Source organism: Aythya ferina (assembly GCF_964211825.1).
Source record: "Aythya ferina genome assembly, chromosome: 5".
NCBI classification, from domain to species: domain Eukaryota; kingdom Metazoa; phylum Chordata; class Aves; order Anseriformes; family Anatidae; genus Aythya; species Aythya ferina.
This window is the reverse complement of record NC_140301.1, coordinates 54,833,996-54,858,277: the sequence shown is the minus strand read 5'-3', so window position 1 is coordinate 54,858,277 and position 24,282 is coordinate 54,833,996. Positions and strand designations below refer to the sequence as shown.

General features: G+C 47.1%; 1 protein-coding gene across 1 annotated transcript; it reads left to right on the top strand.

Annotated features, from left to right (window-relative positions):
* Nucleotides 1–95: 95 nt before the first annotated feature.
* On the top strand, nt 96–23,197 carry LOC311437945 (exocyst complex component 3-like). Its single transcript, XM_084521795.1, has 12 exons — nt 96–576; nt 2,184–2,778; nt 4,558–4,675; nt 7,815–7,889; nt 9,624–9,724; nt 10,471–10,563; nt 11,617–11,749; nt 12,355–12,465; nt 13,954–14,109; nt 17,161–17,282; nt 18,671–18,856; nt 20,931–23,197. Exons 1-11 carry the CDS (start codon nt 294–296, stop codon nt 18,849–18,851), a joined length of 1,968 nt encoding a protein of 655 aa, XP_084377921.1. The 5' UTR covers nt 96–293; the 3' UTR covers nt 18,852–18,856; nt 20,931–23,197.
* Nucleotides 23,198–24,282: the final 1,085 nt, after the last annotated feature.

The window sequence follows — 24,282 nt, the reverse complement described above, 5'->3', positions numbered from 1 at the left end:
ATTGCTGGTGGTTAGATCGTGTATGAGGTTTTTGACATTCTTTTCCTAGAACAGAAAGATTACATAACAGGGCTGGCAGCCTATAAAAATTTCCTCACTCATCATGGGCAGGAAACAGGTTAGCTTTCTTAGAAGGCGGTCGAAGGTTGTAGCCGCCCAGAGAAAAAAATCTGGGGATAAATGACTTCTCTGGGAAGTAGCCGCTAAACTTTTACCTGAAACATCACCTTGCACAGGGGAGTTGCTAACGCTCTTCTCTGACAGTATTTTCAGTATCTGGATCTGCTTGGATCATGAGGAAGATGATGTATTCCTGGGGGACCTTCACAGGAAGAGACAAGTGGGAGAAAGGGGCAGGTGAAAATGCAAGGATGCTTCCCAAGGCTGGGCATGAGGAAAGAAAGAAGCTGGAAACAAAGAGAAAAAGAAAACTAAAAACTGTGGCAGGCAAATTACTAAAGGCTGTGGCTAGTGGGAAAGAGATAGCAGCAAAGAAGGCTGAAAGTGAACATGTGGCTGGGAATTTGCTGAAGATGGGAACAAACAGGAAGGAAGCGGAGGGAGAGACGCCTGCAGGTAACCTTGAAGATATCTCTGTCTCCAGTCCTAGACCTTCTCAGCCTCCTCCAGCTCTGCAGACTCTTGTTTTCTTTAGTTTCTGGAATAGCTGATACAAGTGTTCTCCTAACCATCCTTCAACTAATTTGTTGTCCTTTTTCAGCTGTACGGTTTTTCCTCTGAAATTTCTGTGTTTCTTCCCCTTTGCCTCATGAATATTTCTCTTTGCCATTCCTAGATTAGGAATGCAAAGACTCCTGATGCATCTTCTAAAAAGGATGATGTATGTCTGACTTGTACCCTGTAGGGTGTGACTGTGCTGTTCTTCCACAGATGGGCAGGGGGTGGTGGGTTGTACATGGCTTAATTGTACAAGAAAACATTTTCCATGTGTTGCATGTGTTGAGGCAGGGTGAGTGCAGCTTGCAAGCCCCCTGCTGAGCAGCTTCCCCATTTATTTGCTGGAGATCCTTGCATTAACCCCATCCCCGTTTTGTGTCATGTTCCTCCCTTCAGCTCTGTTTAATTTAATTCTAACTACACAGATATGTTATTTCACAGAAGAAAGTTAGGATACGTGTGAAAGATAATTGAAGCTAATGCTTTATCATGCTTTGCTTTAAGCACACCCAAAGCTGTATCCTGAGTTGATTGCAGTGTCTCACTGCTTCTGTCCTGGCTTAACTTTCCATGGGTCCTCATCAAATTTAAGTTTTCTTCTGGGCTCTGCTCCAGTTGTCTTTTGGGAAACCTTGTTAACACTTTGTTACTCAGCTTCATCATCTGTAAAAGGCACAGGAAAAGAAACTACTGCCTTGTGCAGCTGTTGTGAGATTAGTTTAACTCTTAGTGGCGGATTGAGTGTGATGGTTAAATGCTTTGGAAGCAAGCAGCAGTGAAAAACTTCTCCTTTCATCTCCTGAACTTTAAAGATTCACTGTCTTGTCAGGGTGCCTGGTGATCAGAGCAGTGGCTCGGTCACCACAGCTTCTTGCAGACACCAAAGTCGTGAATTCCTATTGCTAATGCAGTGCAGACAGCCCACATTTTGATTTTCACCTTTGGACAAAATAGTGCATGCAGCTATTTGGCCTAGTTCAAGAGCCTTGGTAAAGAGAGGGCCCTGGTCTGCATTGCTACAAGTGACACATTGTGCGTCTGTGGGAGGCTGTGAGCAGGAGGGAGAGGCCTTACAAGAGACTTTGCAGCACGTTGTCCTGCCAGGGTTCCTGCTGGGCTTGACTTTCAGCTGTGTGCTCCTTCAGAAAATGTCCTTTCTGTAATGCTTTTGTTCTGGCCCAGACGTACTTTCCTTAATGAAAGACTGATGTTCATAAACCCGCATTGCCCACAGGAGGATCTGGGATGGTCACAGAAAGATGCAGAAGATGTGTCTGCAGGCTTAGATAGCCCCAAGGAGAAAGGAAGAGAGAAAGAGTGCTTGCCTTGAGGAAAGTGAGAGGTGCAAGTGCTAAGCCTTAAGTAAGGGAGGTGATTTTTTTATAGATTCTGAGGCTTTCTGGGATACCTGTGAACTATATACTTCAATATATGGACATTAAAGCGATGGGTCCTATAGAGGAGTGAACAAACATCAAGCTGAGCTGTTGCTCTCTCTGTTGCAGAGGAAACCGTCTGTGAATTCATTGAGCAAGGAAAATTTTTTCAAGCTTGTAATTGTATTTCTGATCTGGAGCATTCTGGAAGCGATGCTGTGGGGAAGTCTGAGTCACTTTATATGCTGCTGGCTGAACGAATGTGGGCTGTGGTGGGAGAAACCCTCCTTGGAAGTGACAGGGTGCTCCTGGAGCCGCTGCAGTCGGTGGGTGAATCGCTGGAGTGGAAGAAGCAGAAGGAAGAGGAGTGGCTTGGCCATGACCAGGAGATGGAGTCCGTCTCCACCTGGCACCCAAACTTCTGGAAGAAAGATCTGGAGGAGAAACTGATGCAGTACATAGCAGCCCAGATTCCCCGCTTTGTTCCCATGAGTAACACTGATGAGGCTGCACTAAAGCAGCACCTGAGTCAGCTGGAAACAACATTTCTTCCCAACCTGGAACACAAAAGCGGTTTCTTCAGGGAAGCAGGACTGCTTGTCACCTATGCCCAGTGCTGCCATGCCTCTCTGTCCTCTCACCTGTCCACCCTTACTGACAATAAGCACTGCACCTTCAGCCAATGTCTTCTGGTTTATGAATGGTGCCTTAAGATGTACAAAAGGTATGTCTGAAGGACTATCTTTCCTTTACAGGTTTTCTGTGTCTCTCTATTCTTCAGTTCTGAGCACAATCCCTGTTTCCTGTTAATGCAGTGATTTTCAGGGCATAAAACCAGACAGATCTTGCTGGGTTTAGATTTGCCCAGTGCCTGTTCTTTCTCCTGTTTTTTTTTTTTTTTTTTTTTTTCAGAACCAGAAGCTTTTTAGTTGTACTGCTGCCTCTGTCTAAATCCCTTGTACTGGACGCAGGGGTTTCCCTGATCTATGCAGATACAATTTCTCTGCTGGACTTCTGTTGGACATGTGCACAGAGACCTCATTTCCTGAGCAAGCTGACAGGAATTTCTTTTCTCCTATTAAGCCTTTTTTAGCAAGCTCCAGAATGCTCCATTTACTCCAGAATAATTTACTTTTGCCTTGATGTCAGCATTATGCTCTGTGGGCTTCTTTTTTTGTCTCCTTGGCTTTCTCGCTGTTTTATCTGGCTTGTAGTCTGACCAGTTCTTTCCATATTTCCTGCACTCAGGCCACAGGAAAGAATACAGCAGATCATTTAATTCGTACCCAAGTTTGGGAAAATGGTTGTGGCTTACTCCGTGATCTGAAAAGCAGCATATCTGGGACCTTCTGGCCCAATGCAAATTCAAAGCTTTCCACCGAGAATTCCTGCAGGTGTCATTGAAGCCTGAAGCTACTTTGCTTTCTTGTGACTTCTTTTTGTTTTGCAATGGTAGATGAGGTGTTTCATTCTCTGTGTTCATGGTTACTTTGCTACTTAACAGCTCTGATCTACTGATTCCCTACTAGTTTTCAGTGCTTTGGCTTGTTTGGCTGCTTCCATCCCCACCTAGAGGTTCTCTGTTCCTTGTATTAATTGCACCATAAACACCTGGGCAGCAGATAATCAGTTCATCAGATGGGCTCTTCCCCTAACCAGCTTCTGCAGGATTGGGACAGGTGATGGGTACACAATGGTGCTTGTTGTCCTTAGAGACATGGGAGACATGAGGCCAGGATGCATCCCTTCTACTGCTACTTTTACGGGTTTAAAATGGTAAAATTTTGGCTTTGGATAAGATTAACAGATTGATGAAATATCAAAAACTTACATGAAATCGGAGGTGAATAACTAATTAATTTAAATATATAAAGAAAGGTTCAGAGACAGGAAAAAATGTGTTATGCAAATGCTGGATTTCTTCAAGAAAAAAAAAAAAAGGCAAGAGCAGCCTGTGAGTGTGTTAGGGTCAGAAGACAGTGAAGAAAATGGAAATGAGAAGAGATGCCAGACTGACTTTAGGAAAAATAACAACAGTCTTAACAATTTGGACTCTTCTCCTGAATACAGTTACAACCTTAGTTAATGCTCATGTGTAGATGCAATTATCCTCATCTATAGATGCTTTTTACTATAGACCACTTTCTATTCAAGTGGAATATCTTACACTTGTAAATTTGTGCATGTCTGGAAGTGGGCTTGCATAGCTCTGCCCAAGCCCAAGAAGGAATTCAGCAGCGGGAGAGGGAAGGAGAGAGGGAAACAGAGGGTAAAAGCATAATTTGGGCAGCAAATATAGGAAGAAGGAAAAGAAACAGCAAAAAAATCATAGTCAGCAAAAGGGTATGAAAGAGATGTTCGGCCATGTTGGGGCTGCTCCAGTGCTGCAAACACTGCTGGATGTTTGCTGTGTGCAGGGTGAGCCAGGGGCACAGAGCAGGGTGCCAGGTGGGAGAAGGGCTGCGAGTCACTGGGAAGCTGAGCTCTTGTTTTCTGCACGCAGCGGCAGCGGGACGTGCCTGAGACCCAGGCAGACCTCCCAGCACAGCCTTGCCCTTGATGTACAGAGTCTCGTGTGGATCATTTTGAAGACAGAGGAAAAGTTACTTGCAGTCACCCGGGTAAGAGCTCAGTAGTTTTACCCCACTCTGCCTGTACTCACCCCCTCGCAGCCCTCTCCAGCCTGCTAGACTGGCACCACTGAGGTTATAACAAGGATTATCTCCCAAGCCCAGCACAAGAAAAAAACATGCAGCTGGTGCACAGGGGGCACAGCCCTTCTGTAAGGGCTGAGCCAGGCATCCTGCCTTGCAGTCCCACAGATGACCCCAGTTCAGGGGCTGCAGCATCTCCTTTTCTCAGCAAATCTCCCCCTCTGAGGAGCCTCTAGGTACGTGGTGCACCAGCAAAGCAGGGGAGATGTGTTACAACCATGGGGAGTTCCAGAGGAAACCATGGTGTCTGGAAATTTCAGCAGGGCCTTTTAGATTCAAAGCCTACAAATGCAACACCAGAAGTTACCACAGGCATCTTCTCTCTCACTTTCCCTTTCTATTCCTCCCTGCCCCCCCCTCCCTGAGCAAAGGAAGGGAAACTCCATGGCAAACTGCTGAATCACCTGAGGGGGAAGGCTCTAAGCTGCAGAGATTCTCCTCAAGTCTATTTCCCACTAAGGTTTTCATAAACATGGGAGTAGAGGCGCCAGCTGGTGACAATATGCTTAAAACCTACTGTTTTCAGTGTTTGACATTAAGCATCCATGAGCTGTTTCAAATTATTACCCCGGGGGAAGACCGCATGTTCTCAAGGGCTGTTTTTAGCACGTATTTCAGTGAAGGAAATGACTACACTGGGGTAGTGCCGGTGAGGTTATCTCAGAGCATGCCACTGAGTCACTGACAAAGCCTCCAAGCTACTGACTAACACTGATGAAGAATTTCAGTCTTTTGTGGACCTGAGCTCACTTCATATGGAAAAACAGTGCTTGTCTTTTCTCTCGGCTCAGCGGCATCGCTTATAAAGCCTTCTTTATTCCTCAATTTCTTTTTCCAGGATAGTTCGACACCTCATTACTCCAAATGCATAGGGAGCTGACATTGAGCAAATACCCTGAGTTATCTCTGAGTGATCATAATGTATAACTGTGACTGTAAATCATACAATGCTGGGCTTGCCACTTCAATGGATGACATTTTTCTAAATGGGAAGAGTCTGAGCAGAATAAGAAATAGCCTACTTTGCCTGTGAATACCTGGCTTTGTCACGGGGAGTGCCAGCCCCGGACCTGTGCAAACTAAAAGCATTTTCAGCAGAAGTGATGAAAGCTGTGACCACATCAGAGGGTGCTGGCTGCTCAAATGCCATGTGGGTTTCCAAACAACTTCCAAACCCCCTCGTGGGGAACGTGGCCAGCTCTGGGTACAGGCAGCGTCACCTCAGCAGTGACACCTCTAGGGCAAGGGGCCTGCATGCCTTCGAGGGTGCAAAGCTGGTGAACCCAAAATGACGGTGCCATAGACGGGGTTGATGTTCAGCCCCATCCTTATGTGTTGGGGAATGTGGCATGAGCAAGGGGCAAACCTTCCAGTGAGACATCAGGGTTCATTTTAATACTGAGAGGTGGAAAATGAACTTCTGTCCCCTGCTTCTGTGGCCTCAGCTCAAAACTGGTTCTGCCTAAAAGCAGAGATGGCAGGACCAAATGAACAAGGCCGTGCAGTAGTTCTGCCTGCTGTTTTGTCAGTGGTGTGCTCCCACACGTGTTGAACATCTTAACCAATTCTGACATTTGGTAACGAGGCAGAGGTCACAAGGATGTTAAATTCTTGCATGTTTTTAAAAAAGTAGTGATTTGACAGATGAGAGATGCTGAAATTACAACCCAGTCCCATGTGTTTTCCGAGAGGCAGCAGCTGGCTGGGCCTTTAACACTGATGGGCTGGCCGTCCGTGGACCTGAAGCTTTTACGGCACGAGGTACCACATCTTGGTCAGAAAGGGAGGACGAGGAAGAAGCTGGAGGTTATTTATGGGCCTGCTTGTTACATTAGAAGTTTTGGTCCCCTCCATGCTGGAGCTCTGGGTTACCAGTTTCACCACAAGGGCTAAAAATGGGCAACCTTGTGCTAATTCTGACACGGCCTGATCTGTCTCAACAAGTCATTGCCTTGCAGAGATTAACTAAATGTGTGCTTTGTCCCCTTATGGAACAAGACCTCCGTGTTGACTTTAACTGACGCATTTCGCTTTGCAGTGGGGCAGGCTAGAAATGTTTGTGCAGCCCGGCTGGGATCTGTTATCTCAGCACATCGCGTTGACACAATTGCCCACAGTCAGGTGATAGCAGCGCTCGGGAAGAAAGGAATTTTCCTTCGGTTGTTTACAACTGCTTGTTTGCCTTTGTTTAATGCTTTTTCAATGAATATGGCAGAGCAGTTGTTTTGAATATACTTTTGATGAAATTCTTAAGTGACAGTCACAAATTTCCTAATTCATCAGCCAGAAAAGAACAAAGACGCAAGGGGAATGTCAGACTTTACATTCTTTCTATTTCTTTGGCAAAAGATGCAGAAATGAATGAGTAAATGAGCCTGGCTTTTGAGTTTAAAGCTTCTATGAAGGTCAGATCGTGTTTTAAGCAATGAGCCCTTTCTCTGCAGCATTAGTTTTGTTTTTATAGTCTATTCAAAATAACACAAGCCAGCCAAGTCTTGGGAAATTTCCCATCCTGCAGCCTCATGGAGCTCATCTCTCTGTGACAGTAGCTCTAAACACTAACCCGACTCCTATTTGCACTCACACGTCCCTGGCTCAAGTGAAGGAATGCTTTTAATTAGTACTGGCTGGTTCATGTGGGTGCTGGCTGGAGCTAGGAAGGGTGGAAAATCTCAGCTGCAGTAGCTGGCAGCGCAGCGCTGTGTCTAAATGTTGTTTTGCTGTGTGGGTGCCTTCATTTGAGCTAAGCTAACTAGGGAAAGCTGTAGATAACCCGAGCTGACACAGGGATGAAAGGAAGCTGCAAATATTTTAAACTCAAACAAACAACACAGAACAAAGCAGAACAATGTTATTAGGTCAGCTGGAAAATCGCCAAGCTTTGGGTTAAATGAGACGGCCAAAAAACAGAGGCAGAAATTCATCTAGTCCAAATGCATAACAAGAGGCTGGGAAACCTAACTCTTTATAAATACCATTGTATCTCAACATCTCAACTACTTTTTTTTTTTTTTTTTTTTTTTTTTTTATATATATATGTATCTAGAAGGAAGTAGGGAAAGCCCTGGAAGAAGCTTTTGAGATTGGGAAAACCCCTTGTGCAGATGCTGCAGTTGTTCAGGTAAGCTGGGGGGTAATTGAAAAGCTCACACCCTTTGGGGCAGTCACGTTGTTGCTCACAACTCTGTAGGTATTTGGCAAGATCCAGTTTTGCTTGTCCTGGTCTAGCTCAGTGTGTAACAACCTTGCAAGTTAGCTGCCATATTTAAACTCCATCTCTTTACCCCCAAACCTGTTTTTCTCTTGTGCACGTGTAAGGAAACCTAAACTAACTAAAGAAAGGATGAACCTGAGATTAGCTGGTTCATGCTGAAGCTACATTTACACCTGGATTTCCACTTACCCCTAAGGAAAATGGTGGTGTAAGTTAGCCAGTCCGCCCTCTGTGAGTTCTGCACTGCAGCAGAGTGCTCTTATAAAACAAGAGAGAGCTGCTGGGTCGTGGCAGATCCCCTCATCTGGCAGTGCAAAGGCAGGCAGTGTGTTCCCTGCTGCCCCAACTGGTTAGGCAGTGCGAGGGATGACTCCAGAGCATAACGAAATTGGCTGCTCAAAGGGCATCACAGAAGCATACTGCAGATTTATGAACAGGGGGCATTTGGATCAAGACCTGCAGGAGGCTTCAGATAAATCCTGGAGTTTACGTGTGGACTCAAGTGATGCTAGATGGAGGTCGGGGCCAGCTGACACGGCCCTCGTATCGGCTGATATGTTGTGGATATCATCCTATATGGATATCATCCTATCTCCAACATCTGGCCATGTCTCAGCACAGGTGGCTTTGCTGTGTGGTGTACGTAGCTGGCAGTTTTGAATGATTTGGAGCAGGTCATGAAAAAGCTTGGATAAATTGGCAACTGTTATGAAATTACCGCCTCCTCAATTTTCGCAGGCTGACACCTAAAGATCAGATAGCAAACGAACAAGGTGATGTGGAAACTCATCATCCGCGGTTTCCTGACACTTTGGGGAGCTGTGTTTTATCCCGTCCCTTTTGGTGAACTTTTACATCTGTTGTGAGCAGTGGAAAAATACATTCCCAATGTGAGCCACCCTTTGTCTCTCGCTGATGCTTCCCAGAGCATCGGGAGAGCACGGCACACAAGTCCATCTGGCTGCCTTTATCCATCTGGCTCTCTTCCCTTTGCAAGCTTTTGTTTCCACGGAGCAACTAATGGATGGCATTAAGCTGCCACCTGCTCGAGCCTGCCCGCCGTGGGATGGGTTTGGGGCTGTCTGGCACAGCCCCAATGCTGCAGGCACCTGGGCCACTGGATGGGGCCAGAGGGGTGAAACAGGCACCACGGGGCTTAAAGCACGGCGCTGTGCCAGGCCTGAGGGCTGGAGCTGGGCACCTGGCACATGCCTTGTTCAGACATCCCCCACAGAGGCCCTGGGCACACCGTTTGGTCTGCCTAACCTTTTCTGGTGGCTGCACCCAAATTTATCTGTGAGGGAGAGGTGCACAGACCCACAGGTGTCCCCACGGGCAGCAGATCTTGGTGTGCTGTGAGCTGCAATGCTGGACATGGCAGAGAGTGTTTGTAGGGATAGACTTTCTTCTGAGCACAGGACTTTACACCACCCTGCTCCCTGCAGCAAAAGCAGTGGTAGCAAAGTTGTAGGATCAGGCATTAAAAGCACGCTCCTAAAAATACTTCCAGTCACACAAAACTGAAAAAGAAGTTGTTCCCTAGCAGGCAGAGGGATTTGCAGCAGAGCAAAGAATGGGATGCATTCCTGCTCACTGTATAAGGAAAAAATAGCTTTGGCCCGTTCTCCTCTCCTGCCACAGATATTCAGAGAGAAGATGGAGGCTGCCCAGCACATCAGCGAGAGCCTAAGCGAGAAGGTGGAAGCTGTGTGCCTGGAGGAGTGCCTGAGCTTCCTGCAGAGGTAAGGGGGTGCTATTTACATGCCTGATGGCCAGGCATGGCCCTTCCTACCCTGCCTGTGCTTCCCAAGCATGGTGTTTTCTCCTGGCTCCCTGTAAGGGGGAGAGCTGTGCTCTCAGAAGACACATGCCTTGTTTTCATCCCTTGCCTTCTCACCATTTCTTCTGGCTCCCTTCGTCTGCATTTTAGTTTTAGGTATCTCCCTCCCTTTGTACCATGCCAGGCAGTAAATGCTAATAAATGCTGCTGGTAGTAGGTGAAGCGTTTCAGAAGGAGATGAGATTTAAGATCTTTGCTCTGCACATTATAATGGGAAGGAAATTCCTGTAAATCAGAATTGTCCAGGAGCCGTTTGTGAGCCTGAGGCTGTGAGGAAGTGGTCAATAGATGTGGGTTGTGCATGCACGCTGAGGCTTTTACTGTTCTGCAGCTTTATCAGCAAAGCCCGAGTTGCTTCCCAGAAGCAAGTGTTGCAGCAACAGCAATGATAAGACAAATCTCCTGCTTCTTAATCCATAGAAGTGGCACCCAGGCAGCTCAGGGGCTGTCCCCATCCCATCTCTGTGCTCTCTTTCCTCACCAGCTGGGCAGGACAGAGACCATCTTTGTCCTGCTCGAGGTCCCCCCTCAGGGACTGAAACCATGTGCAGCAAGAATACAAGTAACCACAGAATACTTCTCCTGTTGGCTGCCAGATGTGTTACAGAGCATACCAGCTTAAAAAGATGTCTTTCTTTTTTAATTTAGCTACGAAAATGAAGTAAGAAACTTTCTCCAGATTGATGACTGCCCTGGGATCTCCAGCAGTTTACGGATCCTTGAGAACTGCTGCATTCTCAGGTTAGAAACCAGACCCCAGTGCCACAGGAGGCAAAGTTAATTTTCGGAATTTTCTGTGAGGACATCATCCTGGCCAGCCCCACCGGGTGCTGTGCTGTGGTTCCCTTCCCATGCCCGATTCTCCCTCGTTAGGAAAGCCTCGTAAATGTTGCGCTGAGACTTGTGTTTATGTACTTCAAGGTAAGCCCAGTCTTAAGTGCTTTGCTGAATGAAACCCTGCTGAACGCACCAGGCTTTCCCCGGGGCTGTTAGGAAGGAGGGAAGCAATAAAGCACAGAAGGCTGGGGGAGGCTGTTTGCACCTACAAGCTAATTTCAGAAGTGCTTGCAGCAATGGAGAAAACAAGGTTGCTTCTGTTCTTCCTGTGTAAAATTATCTGAGGATCTCTGGAGTCAGCAAAACGCCCAGATCCACCATATGCACAGCGCTTCCTCGACACTGGAACGCAGCCTTGAGCCTCGGTAGCTGTTTTGTTTGATGTATGTGCACATTGCTGCTGCTGGATCCCTAACTGAGTACTGATGAGACTCTTTTATGTAATTCTTCACAGAGATACTGAAAATGAAGTTACACGATGAGCTTTTCCAGAAAGTAAAATGTCTGTTTTCAAATTGGTGATCATTTTAGCAAGGTTTTGCTGACTTGAAGACTGTTCTGATGGGATGTAATTGTTCGTCTTGTATTTGAAGGGTGTCAAAGGCATACAGGATGCTCACCAACCCTCTCTTTGTCAAGGCCACTTAACGCCTTCTCATTTTTTGAAAATCCCAGCACTTTTACTCATCTAAGCTCACTAGTGATGGGTACAAGTGGCATTTTTATGCACTTGAGCTTTCATGTCCTTGTGACAGCATCTTAATGTGGGCTGTCCAAACTACGTGTAGGTATCTGTGGGTCACTGAGACCCTGTGCTTGCCCTACACCCCAGCACATGCCAAATATCCAAACATCCAGACAGTCACGATGGTTGTAGTGGGAAGAGTTTTGATCTGAGAGAACAGCCTGATGTGATGTAATCAATTGTTTCCATATCCCTTTTTGTTTTTGCTACAGAACTGCCTGGTGTAAGCTAACATACATTTGCAGTGCCAGCACTGGTCAGGATGCTAAGGTGAAAGGATTTCTATACAGGATGGAAGATGAGGTTACAGAGCATTTTCTGCAGACAGTCACTTCTAAAGTCAAGGTATGGGAGACCCATATCAGCACTGAATATTTTCATACTGCTGGGCAAGCATCCCCTTCACTTTCGTGCCCTGATTTGGAAAGGATTAAAACATGGTTTGATCTTCAGGCCAATACCCTCCTCTGCCTTGTCTGAAGCTGCATATTGACAGCTTCATCTTTTCCAGTTCCACTTGTTTGTAGTATTTACTGTTGTGCTAGAAATAGGTACCCCATGCTTCCCCTGGGGACCCAGACCCCAAGGATTGAGCTCTACTTGTTGCCTATTCATCCCCTGCAGCTGGGTGTCTTCCTGGAGCAGCGATAATTCAGAGCTAATATCACACAGATACGTTTTACCCAGGATTAGAGCTACTGCTACCCATTTTTCATGATTTTAGATCTTCTAGGTTTGGGCTTGAGAACTTAATACATCTTTCCTGATTTTGAATTGTTGCTGTCTTTCATGTTTTTGCTTTTCTTTGACATGAAGGAACAGGATGCTGCAGCTTGCAGAGGAGTCTGCTTCTGAGAGCAGAAAGAGCGGAAGCAGAGTAATCCACGTCTGTAGCCTGTGTGGTGTCTCCACATGTGCACTCTTTGACTCTGTCTGTCCCTTTTCCTCAGGAAACACTGAAGAATCACTTCAAAAAATGTGACAGTGGTTTCAACCACATCCTTGAATCCTTAAAGCAAAGCTTTTTGGCATTTGGGAAGAAAAAAACAGACATATATGAGGTAAGAAATAACAATAAAGAAATAAGTAAGAAAGTAGGAATGAGATATTATTCAGCAAATTACTAAAACTAGTCCATGAACCTCCAAATTACACAGTATTTCCACATTAATCCAAACTACCATTTTGTCTATCATTAAAAGGGCTTTTCAAGATCTAGTGGCCTCAGTCCAGTTCCTCAGGGTTGGATATCTACTTCACCAGGACAGCTACGACATTCCTGTAATCTCAGCAGAGAAACCAAGACGTAAAGGAAGGGGGAAACGGAATGTGGGAACATCGGGTTGCCTGACACTGCCATTGCCCCAGTAGCATTATATTGGGAATCCTGACAGTTTTTAATGTGCTTCAACTTTGGTAGTAAGGCACATTTATCCCTTTGGTAGAAGGGTCCCATGGATTGGTGAAAAGTCCACATCCCCAGAGGATGTAGTCTCTCGGGTAGAGTTACATGTAAATCAGTCAGGGTTAGCAAAGTACAACTGCACAGAGTACCTACATTTTTCACTTTTATGGTAGCCTAAACAATTTGTCTAGTGTCTCACAACATGCTAGAGTCTGGCCCTTAGGAAGATTGGTACCTGGAGTATCTCCTTGTGCACAGAGTTTGAATTCACTGCTGCTGTGCTGTATATGGAGCACTAGGCATTGGCTCCCCTTCTTTTATCCTCTGAGGTCTGCAGGCTTTTTGTTAGTGCTGATTTTAATTAACATTTTGAAATGCTGAAAAATGTAATGGAACAGAAAAATTGGGAGCCATTCTGATGTTGCTCAGGGCCTGTCCCTGGACGTTGTGTCACATTAGTGCTGCGGTAAGCAGCAGCTCAGTGGTGGAGCGCTACACCAGAGCTGTCTGTCCCTTGCTTTGTCTGTTTTGGGCAGGGCTGGGGATTTCCTGTACCCTTGGACCGCAGCCTAAAACTGGTCTGATTTCCACTGCTAATGAAAATGGCTTTTCTGTGCAGCAGCCCATCTCCCCTTAGAGACATTTGCTCTGCCTCCCTCTTCAGTTACTGCACGGCCTTAGCAATGAGGTTTCTTAGCAGGTTGTGTGTGGCTCAGAAGTGCTCCCAGGACTTCTCTGTGCCCAACCACAGCTGTGTGCCCAGGGGTATGGCCCCGAGATGTGTCCAGCAGGGATGCTCCAGGGAGGCTGGATCTTGCTTTGCAGTCCATCCCAAAGCTATGTGATGGTTAGCTCGGGGCCAAGCTAAGTGTTATTTGCTGCTCTGGAGCATGAGTGTGACCTCTGGCTCTGCCACCTGGTCCCATTGCTTTTGTTTGGATGTCTCCACACTCATCAGTGTCATCCACATACTGCATGTGTTAGACCAGGCTTTTTGAAAGGATACTTAAGCAGTGAAACAGGACACCCGTCTACATGGGCAACCTGTCTACATTAGTCAGAATCCTATAGGTATGGTCTGCTGCTTGCTCGCTGTCCTGCTCAGTACAGGGAAGTTAATTTGGGCTTCTTTGCTCTGGAACAGGCCCTCGTCAAGTCCGTGAACATCATCATTATTACAGAATATGTGCAAGCCCTCCTGACCACTTCCAGGAAACCATCTTCTGAGCAGAGGAAGAGGATTGTCAGCAAGATAGAAGAAGATCACAGGACACTGCAAACCATCTTTAAAGAGTGCTTAGTAAGTCTTTGATATGGTTATGGGTATGCTCTCTGTCATGCAGATCAGTACCAGAAGAGGAAAAGGCTCTGAAGGCAAAAGAAAATCTTAAGAGGTCTTACCACAATGGCATTTAGCTTCACAGAAACGAAAGTCAGATGTGCTGGAAGACAGCCCTTCCGATCTGCCAGAAGCTGTTAGTTTATAGTTTTGAAATGTGTGACTGGAGCAGGCAAGATTCACACTCCTGACACTGAAATAAGAATGAGCCACATTCCTCTAAGCTGGTAAGATAGCTCCAAAGCTGTCAGCTCCCCCAGGCAAGCTCTTTGTGCCTTGCCGTGTGTATGCAGGAGAGCAATGTGCCTGCACATCCCAAGAGCTGTGCTCCCCCCTCATGCTTTCCCTCGAGCCTGCGATGATGAACTGAATCAGCTGCTCCACAGCTTCTGGGGCTTCACCTTCTCTGTGGATTGCCCCATATGGCTACCCCTCCTCGGACACGGGATATGTGTGTTGTTATCTGTCCCTCTGGCCTCTTCTTCCCTGCAGGCCCTTCCATGGAAGCCTCTGGCCCAGCCTCCCAGAGCTGGGCTGATCAGCGCATGGCCATTTCTGTGTTTTTTTTTTTTTTTCCACAAGGGTAGAAACATGATGCTGTTGTGGTTGGTCATGGTTGGAGGGAGAAGTGAATCTTCATGTTGAGGTGAACACCTCGCATCATTATGAGGTAAAGATGTGTTGCAAAAAGGATAGGTAGGGTGTAAAGCATATCCACACCTTTGAAGAAAAAATGTGGAAAAAACGCTAGGTCTGAATTGCAGAAGCAATTTTGGAAGCCTAAGAAAGCCTCCTCACTTAATTCACAATCCTGTGTAGCTGGCACACCGTGCTGTCACATGCTTTGCCTGCTTCTCCAAGGGCAGGCACTGCAACACCAACAGCCTGCTCTGCGGCTGCTCCAGCAGGAGGACTGGCTGCACCCCGCTGGCACAGCTCTTCTGCAAGTGCAGGCTGCGAGTGCCCGGGCACTTCATAGGAAAGCTGAACTGTGCACTGCAGTAACGGTTGCAAAGGCAGTCTGGTAACAGGACTTAGTTGTAACAGAGCCAATAATAACTCACGGCTATATTGGTTTTAATAATTCCACAAATTCTGACTCATTCTGATGATTTATGAATTCAAGTGCTAGGGACTAGAAATCGATTTTCTCCCATATGAGACCTGCTGCAAGTCAGCTGTCAGAAACTCTGACTTTGTCCAAGTAATAAAATAAAATAAAAATGATAATTTGTAGGCTCCTCTGAAAAACTCTCAGGCTAATTACAATTAATCCATTAGTTTCATGGCAGAAAGCTGGAAGCTGCCGGTGCTGTTAGCTGCAAATCTGCCTTTCCTAGAGCGATCAAGCACAGACACGTCAGTGCCTTGAGATATCAGGGCATTGGGAACAGCAGGAGGATTTTTTTAATGTTAACTCTGAAGTTTACCAGTAATGTTGTGCTCAGCATCAGCTGTCGTTGATATGTGCAAGGACAGCTGGTTTTATAATGTAAACGAGATATGAGAAATCTAATTATCTAAGAAAACCCCGTGTTCTGCTTTGGTGAAAAAAGTCTGCATCCATTATTGCTGTTCCCCTTGTGTCCCTGCTCTGTCCCATTTCTTACTTGATGTAGAAGCACTAAAAATCTCGGGGAGGAAATTCCTAAGCAATTTGCAGGGGACAGCCTGATACTCAGTCAAATGAGGTACATGGTTACGCATGCAAAATCTGTGCTCTTCTGCAGGCTGAATTTGTTGTGCAGTTGCTGCACAGGCTGCACCTGCTCCCTGCCCTGCTCTGCCCTCTCTTCAGGCTCTTCCTTCCACTCCGTCCTCAGAACACATTAGGAAACACTTTGCTTCTTTCCTAAGAGCAGTGCATGTCAAAGGCACCTAAACGCTGCTGACAAGACACTTCGTCTTTGTCTTTTTAGATTGCACGCTGGTTACCTCGGACCTTTCCTGTCTATATCGTGCTTAACAAAATCTGACACCTTCTAATTAATTAGCATTTTGTAATAGTGAGCTTGCCAAGTATGAAGCCTTACAGTACTGGTGCATGAGGAGCTGAGTACAGCCTGTGCACTGTGCAGAGCTAGACATGCTGTGTGCCTGCAGTGCGGAGGAAGAGAGAGAAGGCTGTCTTCACATATTACTGTTGCTTTTTTTTTTTTTTGATTTATGTTCAATGCAGAGATGAGCTGCATGGAGAATCCAGCCTGCTGTTTCTAACGCCCCATGGAGATCAGGGCAACCCGGGCTGCTTCTGTCCTAGTTTGGCAGCCCGTTCTCCAGGTTTGCTTTGTCACGGAGTCTCTGTTGACGTGACGGCATCAATAATTCAGAGAAGCAATTTAATTGCATTACCACACCAATGAAAAATGTGAACAAGACCTGAAGCTCTCTCTCGGCAGTTCATCCGTGTTCTGTTTTCTCCAGCTTTACTAAAAATGATGTGCATTTCTTGCTAGATTTATGAGGCTTTTTTCTTCTTCCACGTGCTCTGCGTTAGAGGGAGCTGGCCAGGTGCAGCATCTACCATCCATGCTCGCACCCCTCACAGGGTCCAGCCTTGCTTCCTGTTGTTTTTCTGCTACAGGATCTGTGTCCCCTCACCTACTCACCAAGGTCACTTTCTGCCCCTGGGCTTGTTCCAGGGCAGCAGAAATGCTGTCAGATGCTGGCCAGCAGAGCTTGTTGTCATGCAGCTACAGGGCTGTACTTATCTGTGGAGGGAAACCATTTCCCAAAGAGTGAGAGAGGCTTAGAGAAGACAGGAGATGTAGGGAAAGGCCTGCTTTGGAAAAGGAACTGCAGAAGGGAATTCTGTGCTGCTGCAGGTAGTCACTGAGCCACCCTGGAAGCAGCCCATGGTTTCTTTTCTCTTAACCAGGAGGGAAAACATGCACAGACAGTCCTGCAAAGCTCCTAATCCATGGAGTGAGATCCCAAGTCTGATGTGAGGCCACCTTTTAACACTGTATTTTGCTTCCCTTGTCTTGAACCCACCTCTGCTTCTCTCCCCAGGGTTCCGCAGCTGGTGCCCTCAAGGATCCCATAAAAGCAATTTTAGAACTTATTCAAACTTACGATGCTGAGGGGATGAAAATAGCCCTGCTGCCCATTCTCAAAGAATTTCCCGACCTAAGGTAAGGTGTTTTACAGGCTGGTTAATTTTATTTATGAATGATTATTTGCCACCAGAAGATCTATAGCAATATCAGTCCTGTGAGATTTTCTCTTTGTAGAGTGCTGGGGCCAGGCACAATGCTTACCTTTGAATGAGCTCAATGCTCCCTATTTGCAGATGCAACAACATGGTTTTTAATTTTGCCAGACATTAACCACTGCAGTTGGAATGTCCATCCTTAAAGTATGGATGAAGTATGGATGAAATTTCTATCAACAAAGCAGGAACACTGTGAAAAATGCTAGCTGAATGGACAATTTGCAGGCTGCATTGGTGCATTTTACAGCACTGGCACGTGTGGGCCAAATCTAGATTTCAGGACCATCCTTAACTAGTAACTTCCAAGCACTTGGCTTTTGGTTGAACACTTCACCAGTCCTCTTCTAGCTATTACTATTTCCACATAATCCTAGGTGCATTCAGCAAGAATACACACTGCCATTTCTCTCAGGAAACTGTTAACAGAAATGAAAGCCAACTTTTATTAGGAAGATGAGATTTTAGCTAACTGCATTTCTTTCAAATTCTGTTGTTTATCACATCCATCTTGAGCTCTGATGTCTTCTGCTAGTGACTGTATTTTTCAAGTTAACATGATTACAGTGTAGAGCTCTCTGTCACAGGATTCTCTAAAGGCCAAACGTGTGAATAGCTTCAAACAGGGAGCAGACAATTTGTGGTAGATAATTGTCTCAGCGTCTATTTGACATGACAGTCAAGATATAACCCCCAGCAAAGGAAGTCCCTTAACTGCAGACTGCCAGAAATGAAAAAAAGAAAGACAAAGAGATCATGTTATGCTTGGCTTGTTTTCTATAATCTTTTCCTAAGCATTTGTTTCTTTGGAAGATGCAATATTGAGCTAAAAAGATATTTATCTGATGCAGCAGAACAGTTTGTATTCTCTTACTATAAAAATATGTGTATACTTACTATGTATATGTATGTGCAAAGGAAATAGAATAATATTATTTTGATCCAATTCTTAGTGGAGAGCATTCTGGTGTGAGTAGATGCACTGTTCTTGATCTTAGTGGATGTCTGTAGGTTTAAAACTGTGTTTGCTGTGGATACATTTGCCCTGCTTGTTAATCATATTAATAGGTTTTGGCTTGGCTCTGCAAAGCAATGCTATGTAGAACAAAAATCCTAAAGCCCTTCAGATAACCAAAAAGTAACTCCATTTCAGGTGAGAAAAGATAATACAAGTACAAATAATACCAAGGGTGTCAAAAAGCACTATGAGCATCTTCCAAGTGTTGGTCTGGCCCAGAAATACCAGGTGATAGGAAGCAAGCTTTTTTCCTTGACTCTTTCACTGACCTGCCCTTTTATCCTTTGGAAAAGGGAAGAACATCTGAGTGCCGTGTTGGACATCAAAGACTCGCTCAGCCGAGAAGACAGAGCTGCTCTCTTGAAGGCATTTCACGATAATTGTGGGGAAACAGAAACAGAAGCAACCTTGCTTTTTGCAGATATAGAAGTAAAACCTAGAAAATATGGACTCTGTGGCTGCTTCTGTTGTTAACACAGGTAGGTGTGTGTGTGCTTGTGGGTAACATGCATACGTGCATAGGCAAAGGCATTCCTACTTATGGGGAGGTGGAATGCCTATGGCTGTTACATCACCTCCCTGAGCTCCTTGTTGCTATATACACTGGTTGTACTTCCCTCTTTCTAGCTGCAAATTTCCACGTCATGAAGCATCACGCTGTAGGCAGTGCGGGGAACTGAATGCTCAGATGTGTGATTCAGGTTACAGCAAGGACAAGGGAGAAGACAGGGCTCTTCCTCCTCATTCTTCCCTTCTGCCTGTGCCTCCCTGCAGCAGTGCTCCTCTGCAGCATCCTCTCCTCTACCTCCCAGCCCGTGACAATATGTGCATGTGCAGGGTCAGCCAGGCAAGCGCTGGTGCCTGGCAGGGGAACTCAGAAGGCTTTTCCCCTCAGAGGCTCCCCTGCTCCTGTCCTTGGTGCAGAGGGGAGGGATATATCAGCCCCACAGCTTTCCCCTCTCTATGAGAGCTCTGTTAACCAAACTGGGCTCCATCCTGCCCAGATGGCTGTGCTGTGCTGCTGGCACTAGAGGTAAGTGCAGAAGGCAGAAGGGATAGAGGTCAGAGGCATGGTTGTCTCTGTAATGTCTTAAATTGCCTCAGCGTGAACTGCCGGGCTCATCTGGAGCACCTGCAACCTCTTCTATACATTCTATATGTGCAGTCTGTACTGCGTGTTGCAGTCCTGTTCATAGATCTCCAAATCACCAGGCACCTTTAAAGGCCGTTACGTCAGTCCTTTGGGTTTCCCAAGTGATTCTTTCACATTCACAAATTACTTTTTTTAGGTGGCAAGCTGCATCAGATCTTGAAACTAAGCAGGTCCTCATGGTTTAAAAATAGCTTTTAGTGGAGAGCAAGCAGCCATTTGCTTCACTTTAAATAATCTGTAGCTTCTTTTTAGTCCAAATTTGCCTAGCTCCAGCTCAGAGTAAGATAATTTTGTTTAATCTTTGCCAGGCCAGAGCCCTCTCATATCAGAAATCCTCCTCAGTTAATATTTACAGATTGTTATCAGTCACCTTCTGTTGGATAAGCTGAATAGACTGAGTACCTCAGGTTGGAAAACACAGTCCCTTTCTACCTCCTCCTCTGCTCTCCAGTGTCACCATTTATTTATAGTTCCCACGTTAGCAGATCAAGGATGAGTTACACAGAGCTCTGACCTGGGGCCTCCAGGCACAAGCAGACAGCAGGTTACCCTGTTAGCCGGGAGAGAAAGCAATTAGAGAAACAATAAGCAAGCACACGTTCTCTTCCTAATGAAAACTGGTTCCGATATAATTAACTGGCTATCAGCCACCCACTTGTACACCCTCCTTTAAAGAAATTACCCATAGCACCACCTTTGCTTTAGAAAAGATACTCAGGAACATGTTTTTAAAACACTGTAAATCACTTAATCTGCTATTTGCTGAAATCCCCTGGGTAAATAGGCCCCTAAATCCCAGAACTGTCTGTGCTGCAGTGTGGTGGAAGCATATGTGCAGCACAGGTTGGTAGTCTCAGCCAGGCTCACAGGTAGCAACAATAGTGAACTGCGGGAGGGATGTGCTTAAAGGAAGGTCACCTTCCTCCCTCCATCCTGTCCCCTTCCATCCTGTCCCCTCTGTTTTGTGGCCGTGCACTGGGGCACGACCTGCAGGTACACCAGCCCCTAAAAATCACCTGCATTTTCCCAGTCAGGCATGCAATAGTTGTGCATATTTGTCCCTTCTGTAGACACAGGTGGGAGGACCTTGGGAACTTGTTATTGCTGGTTGTTTGGTGTTAGCATGAAATGACTTCCCAGAAGAGGAGTGAGAAGGTTTGACTAGTGTGGGCAGAGAGACACAGGGATGCTGCCAACAGCTGTGGGCCCACAGATTGCATTAGCCAGAGCAGCCGAGGAACTGGAGATTTTCAACATGTAAACATTGATACAGCTTCATTCAGGACCCTGTGAATAGGAGGGATGTTTTTGCCATTTGACTCTTGCAAGTGCTCTGATAAGTCCTATTTAATTACACAGCTTTTTTTTTTTTTTTTTTTTTTTTTTTTGCTTCCACTCAGGCCCCCTGTGAGAAACAAGAGGTTCTCCCTCCCATGTGGCAGCATCTGCGATCACAGCTCCTTGAGAGCTCTGGGGACTTGCGCAGCCAGATGCACGAAGATGCCTGGCAGCTATGGAAGACAGAATTCCTGCGCTTCTGCAGGAAAACCACACAGCCCAAACCCTAATCTATGCAAAGTCCAGGCGGAAGATGATTGGGGTATGGCAGAAAGACATTCCTTCAAAATTGCCTGGAGACTGCTGCTTAGCAGAGTCCCGGTGGTTATTCCAGGCTGTGGCACCACGGCGCGTAAAGGAGGAAAGTTCCTCCCTGCCAAATTTTCATTTTCCCTCCCTTGTTTCACACAGTCTTGCATGTAACAAGGGACTGCTGCACCATGCGGTGTCCTAGCAGGTTACATGGCATTGCAACCTGCCCCATGACCCAGGACCCACTGTCAGGACATCCTGCCTAGCCCATGGGAGCATGGAGCATGGACATGGGGCAGGCTGGGGCTGTGGGCTCGGGCACAGGGATCCAGCCCCATAAACCTGAGGGGGCTGCCCTCGCTCCAGACATGCGAAGGCTGTGATCTGCTTTGGGTGCAGCCTGCCTGGGGGAAATGCGGCCTCTCCCTTCTCAAAACAAGGTTGAAAGCCCCAAGAGTAGGAGCAGGGGACAGCACTTGGCCTTGTGTCATCTCTTTTCGGGCTGTAGGATGTGTGCAGCCTGACATGGCTCACGGCAGCCTCCCTGCTGTGCTGGCTGTGGGATGGGGAGCTCATCTCATATGAGTTTCACAGCTGGCTCTGGAGCAGAGTTTTGCATTCATTTTTATACCTCAGTTTTCTGGAAATTTCCTCCTGCTGTGGAAAGCAGCTCCTTTGGAGAGAGAGCAGAAAGCTTCATGGGAAGTGGGCAGTGAAAGGAGTTGTTTGTCCCAGCCTCTGGGCAAGGTCTGTGCTGTTTTCAGATGTAAATAGGCAGTTCCTCTGGGGAAAACACCAAGTTTTCTTTCTAGTTATCTATGGGCTGGCCACAACCTCCGAGCTGGATTTGGTTCAAGGCCCTCCTTTGCTATTGTGTTAATTTAGGTCATTACTGTCCTGCTCTTCTCTGGCTGTGTAAACAAGCGAAAAAGCTCTGCTACCTCAGACGTGCTGGTGCTTTTCTGAGCAGCCAGTCCTGTTCAAACACAGTTTCTCCCCCTCATCTCCTGGCACCAAAAGGGGTTATTGCTTAACAAGAAAAGGGGCTGGTTTGTTTCATAACCTACAAGCTTGTGAGGCTGGGGACGTGTCCGGCTTGGGGACTGTGGGTTGGTGCAGGCCTGTGTGGGTACTCCCATGCTTTGTAGAGCCATGCCATGCCATGCCATGGCCTGCGAACCTGAGGGAGCAGGAGCAGGTTTCTGATTGCCATGAGCATTGCTTCTGGCACAGCGCTGAGCGTGAGTCACAGGCCCAGGAAGGAGCAGGCTGAATCACCAGGAAGCACTGTGGGCTCTCAGTTGGGCATCGTGGTAATCCGTCATTAAAGGCAGGACCAAAGCGTTGGGTGGATGCCCATGGCCTGCCTGTCCTTCCTGACTGCACATCTGCTTCTAGGGCCCAACTGAGGCACCTCTCGTGCTTTATAACTGCCCTGCATGGTTCAGTTACACATTTCCAGGACATGGAAAGGCTCGGTGAGGCTGGCGAGGAGCTGCAGCCTGGCAGGGTGGGTGCAGGAGGGCTTTGTGGGGTGGTGGGTGCCTGTCACCATGTGCAGCACTATGCTTGGAGCGGTGATGGCCCTGTCAGGCAGGCCGGGTCATTCATCCTCCTGTGCTGCCTAATTGCACATTTTTTCAAGGGCAGGAAGTGATTACAGCCCCAACTTTGTGACAACAGGATTAGAGTCAGCCTGTGTTTATTGGAATTTCAATCAACGAACCTTCCAGAGGAAATAAATAAAAACCCCTCTGACATTTTGATCGCGTCTGGTCTAAAAATAATTCCACCGCACTTGAAAGATTCCTGCCACAGACGTTTTGATTGCTGCATGCATCTCCTGGGTTTGACATTCACAGGCACCAAAGGGTATTTTCCGCTGGCTGGCCGGGGCTGGGAGCCCTCGGGGATGCCTGGCTTTCCACCAGCGTGTGGTGTCCAGGTGGCATCTCCTGCTCTGCACGCGTGTGTAGGATGAGCACCCCTTTCCATGCGGTTTCCTAATGGCAAATTTCTCCACCCTATGCGTGGCATCAAGTCGTGGACAGGGAAAATAAAGGCTTCAGTTCAGAAGGACAACCTGGGGTGAGGAGATTTGTGCACGAGGTCGAGCTCTGGTGGCATGTGGGAGGTTTTTTTGACCTGGGGCACTCTCTGGGGAGAGGATGGGGAGAGGGGGGCCCAGCAGATGGTGAGGGAGGAACATCCTCGGCCACCCGCAAGCCTCCGGGGGCGAGCAGATGGTGTGTGGGGAGGCCCCCAGGGGTCTCGGGAGGGGAGGCAGTGGGGAGTCCTGGGTCGCACAGGAGGGGAGAGCAGAGGGGAAACTGCCTGGGGAGGTCAGGCAGGGAAGGGAAGGCTGTGGGGATGGGGACTGAGTGATTTCCCTCATGCCGGGGGGATTTTAACCCACTTTGCTGTGAGCCCTGACATTCCCAAATGAATGCCATGCTGCTCCTGGTGGTTTGATGCTCTGGCTTCTTACAGAGTTGCTTGCCATCACTGCCTCTCTGCTCCTGCCCACAAGGTGAGCAATAATTTCTCACCCAAGCCCCCACACCGCCCCGGGCTGGGGTTTGGCTGCTTTGAAGTGCTGCACGCAGCAGAGCCTCGCCAGCCACCTCGTCATTTGAGATCCCGTCTCAAAGGGTCACCTTCCGCGCTTGATGCTGAAGGCAGTGGAAAACAAACACTCATTAATTACGCTGCAAGGTCTAGGGAAAGGCCTGACATTTGCTGAGGTGCCACCTGTGCTTCCCCAGTTTACCAAGCAGCTTTGCCAAGGGTGTGTGACGGTGCAGGGAGGGCATGACGGTGAAAAAGCAGGTAGGGCTGAGGATTTGGGACATGCCGGCTTCTGCTGCATAGCAAATGTGCACAGTGAGAATAAATCCCCCAAACCATGACACAGAGTTGCTTGCCGGTTGCCAAATTTTATAGTAAATTGGGTTTTATTCCATTGCCTATGCCCTCCCAGGAGAAGTCTGATGATGCTGGACACTCGTGCACTGACCAACGATGGACAGAAAAACCCTCACCCGTCTTCGGGGCTGTCCAGCACCCAGCTGGGGAGCGGTGTCTGACCCATGGGTGGGGACGGGGACACACGAGGGAGCACAGCAAAAGCTAACCTGGCTAATTCCCCCGTGGAAATACCTG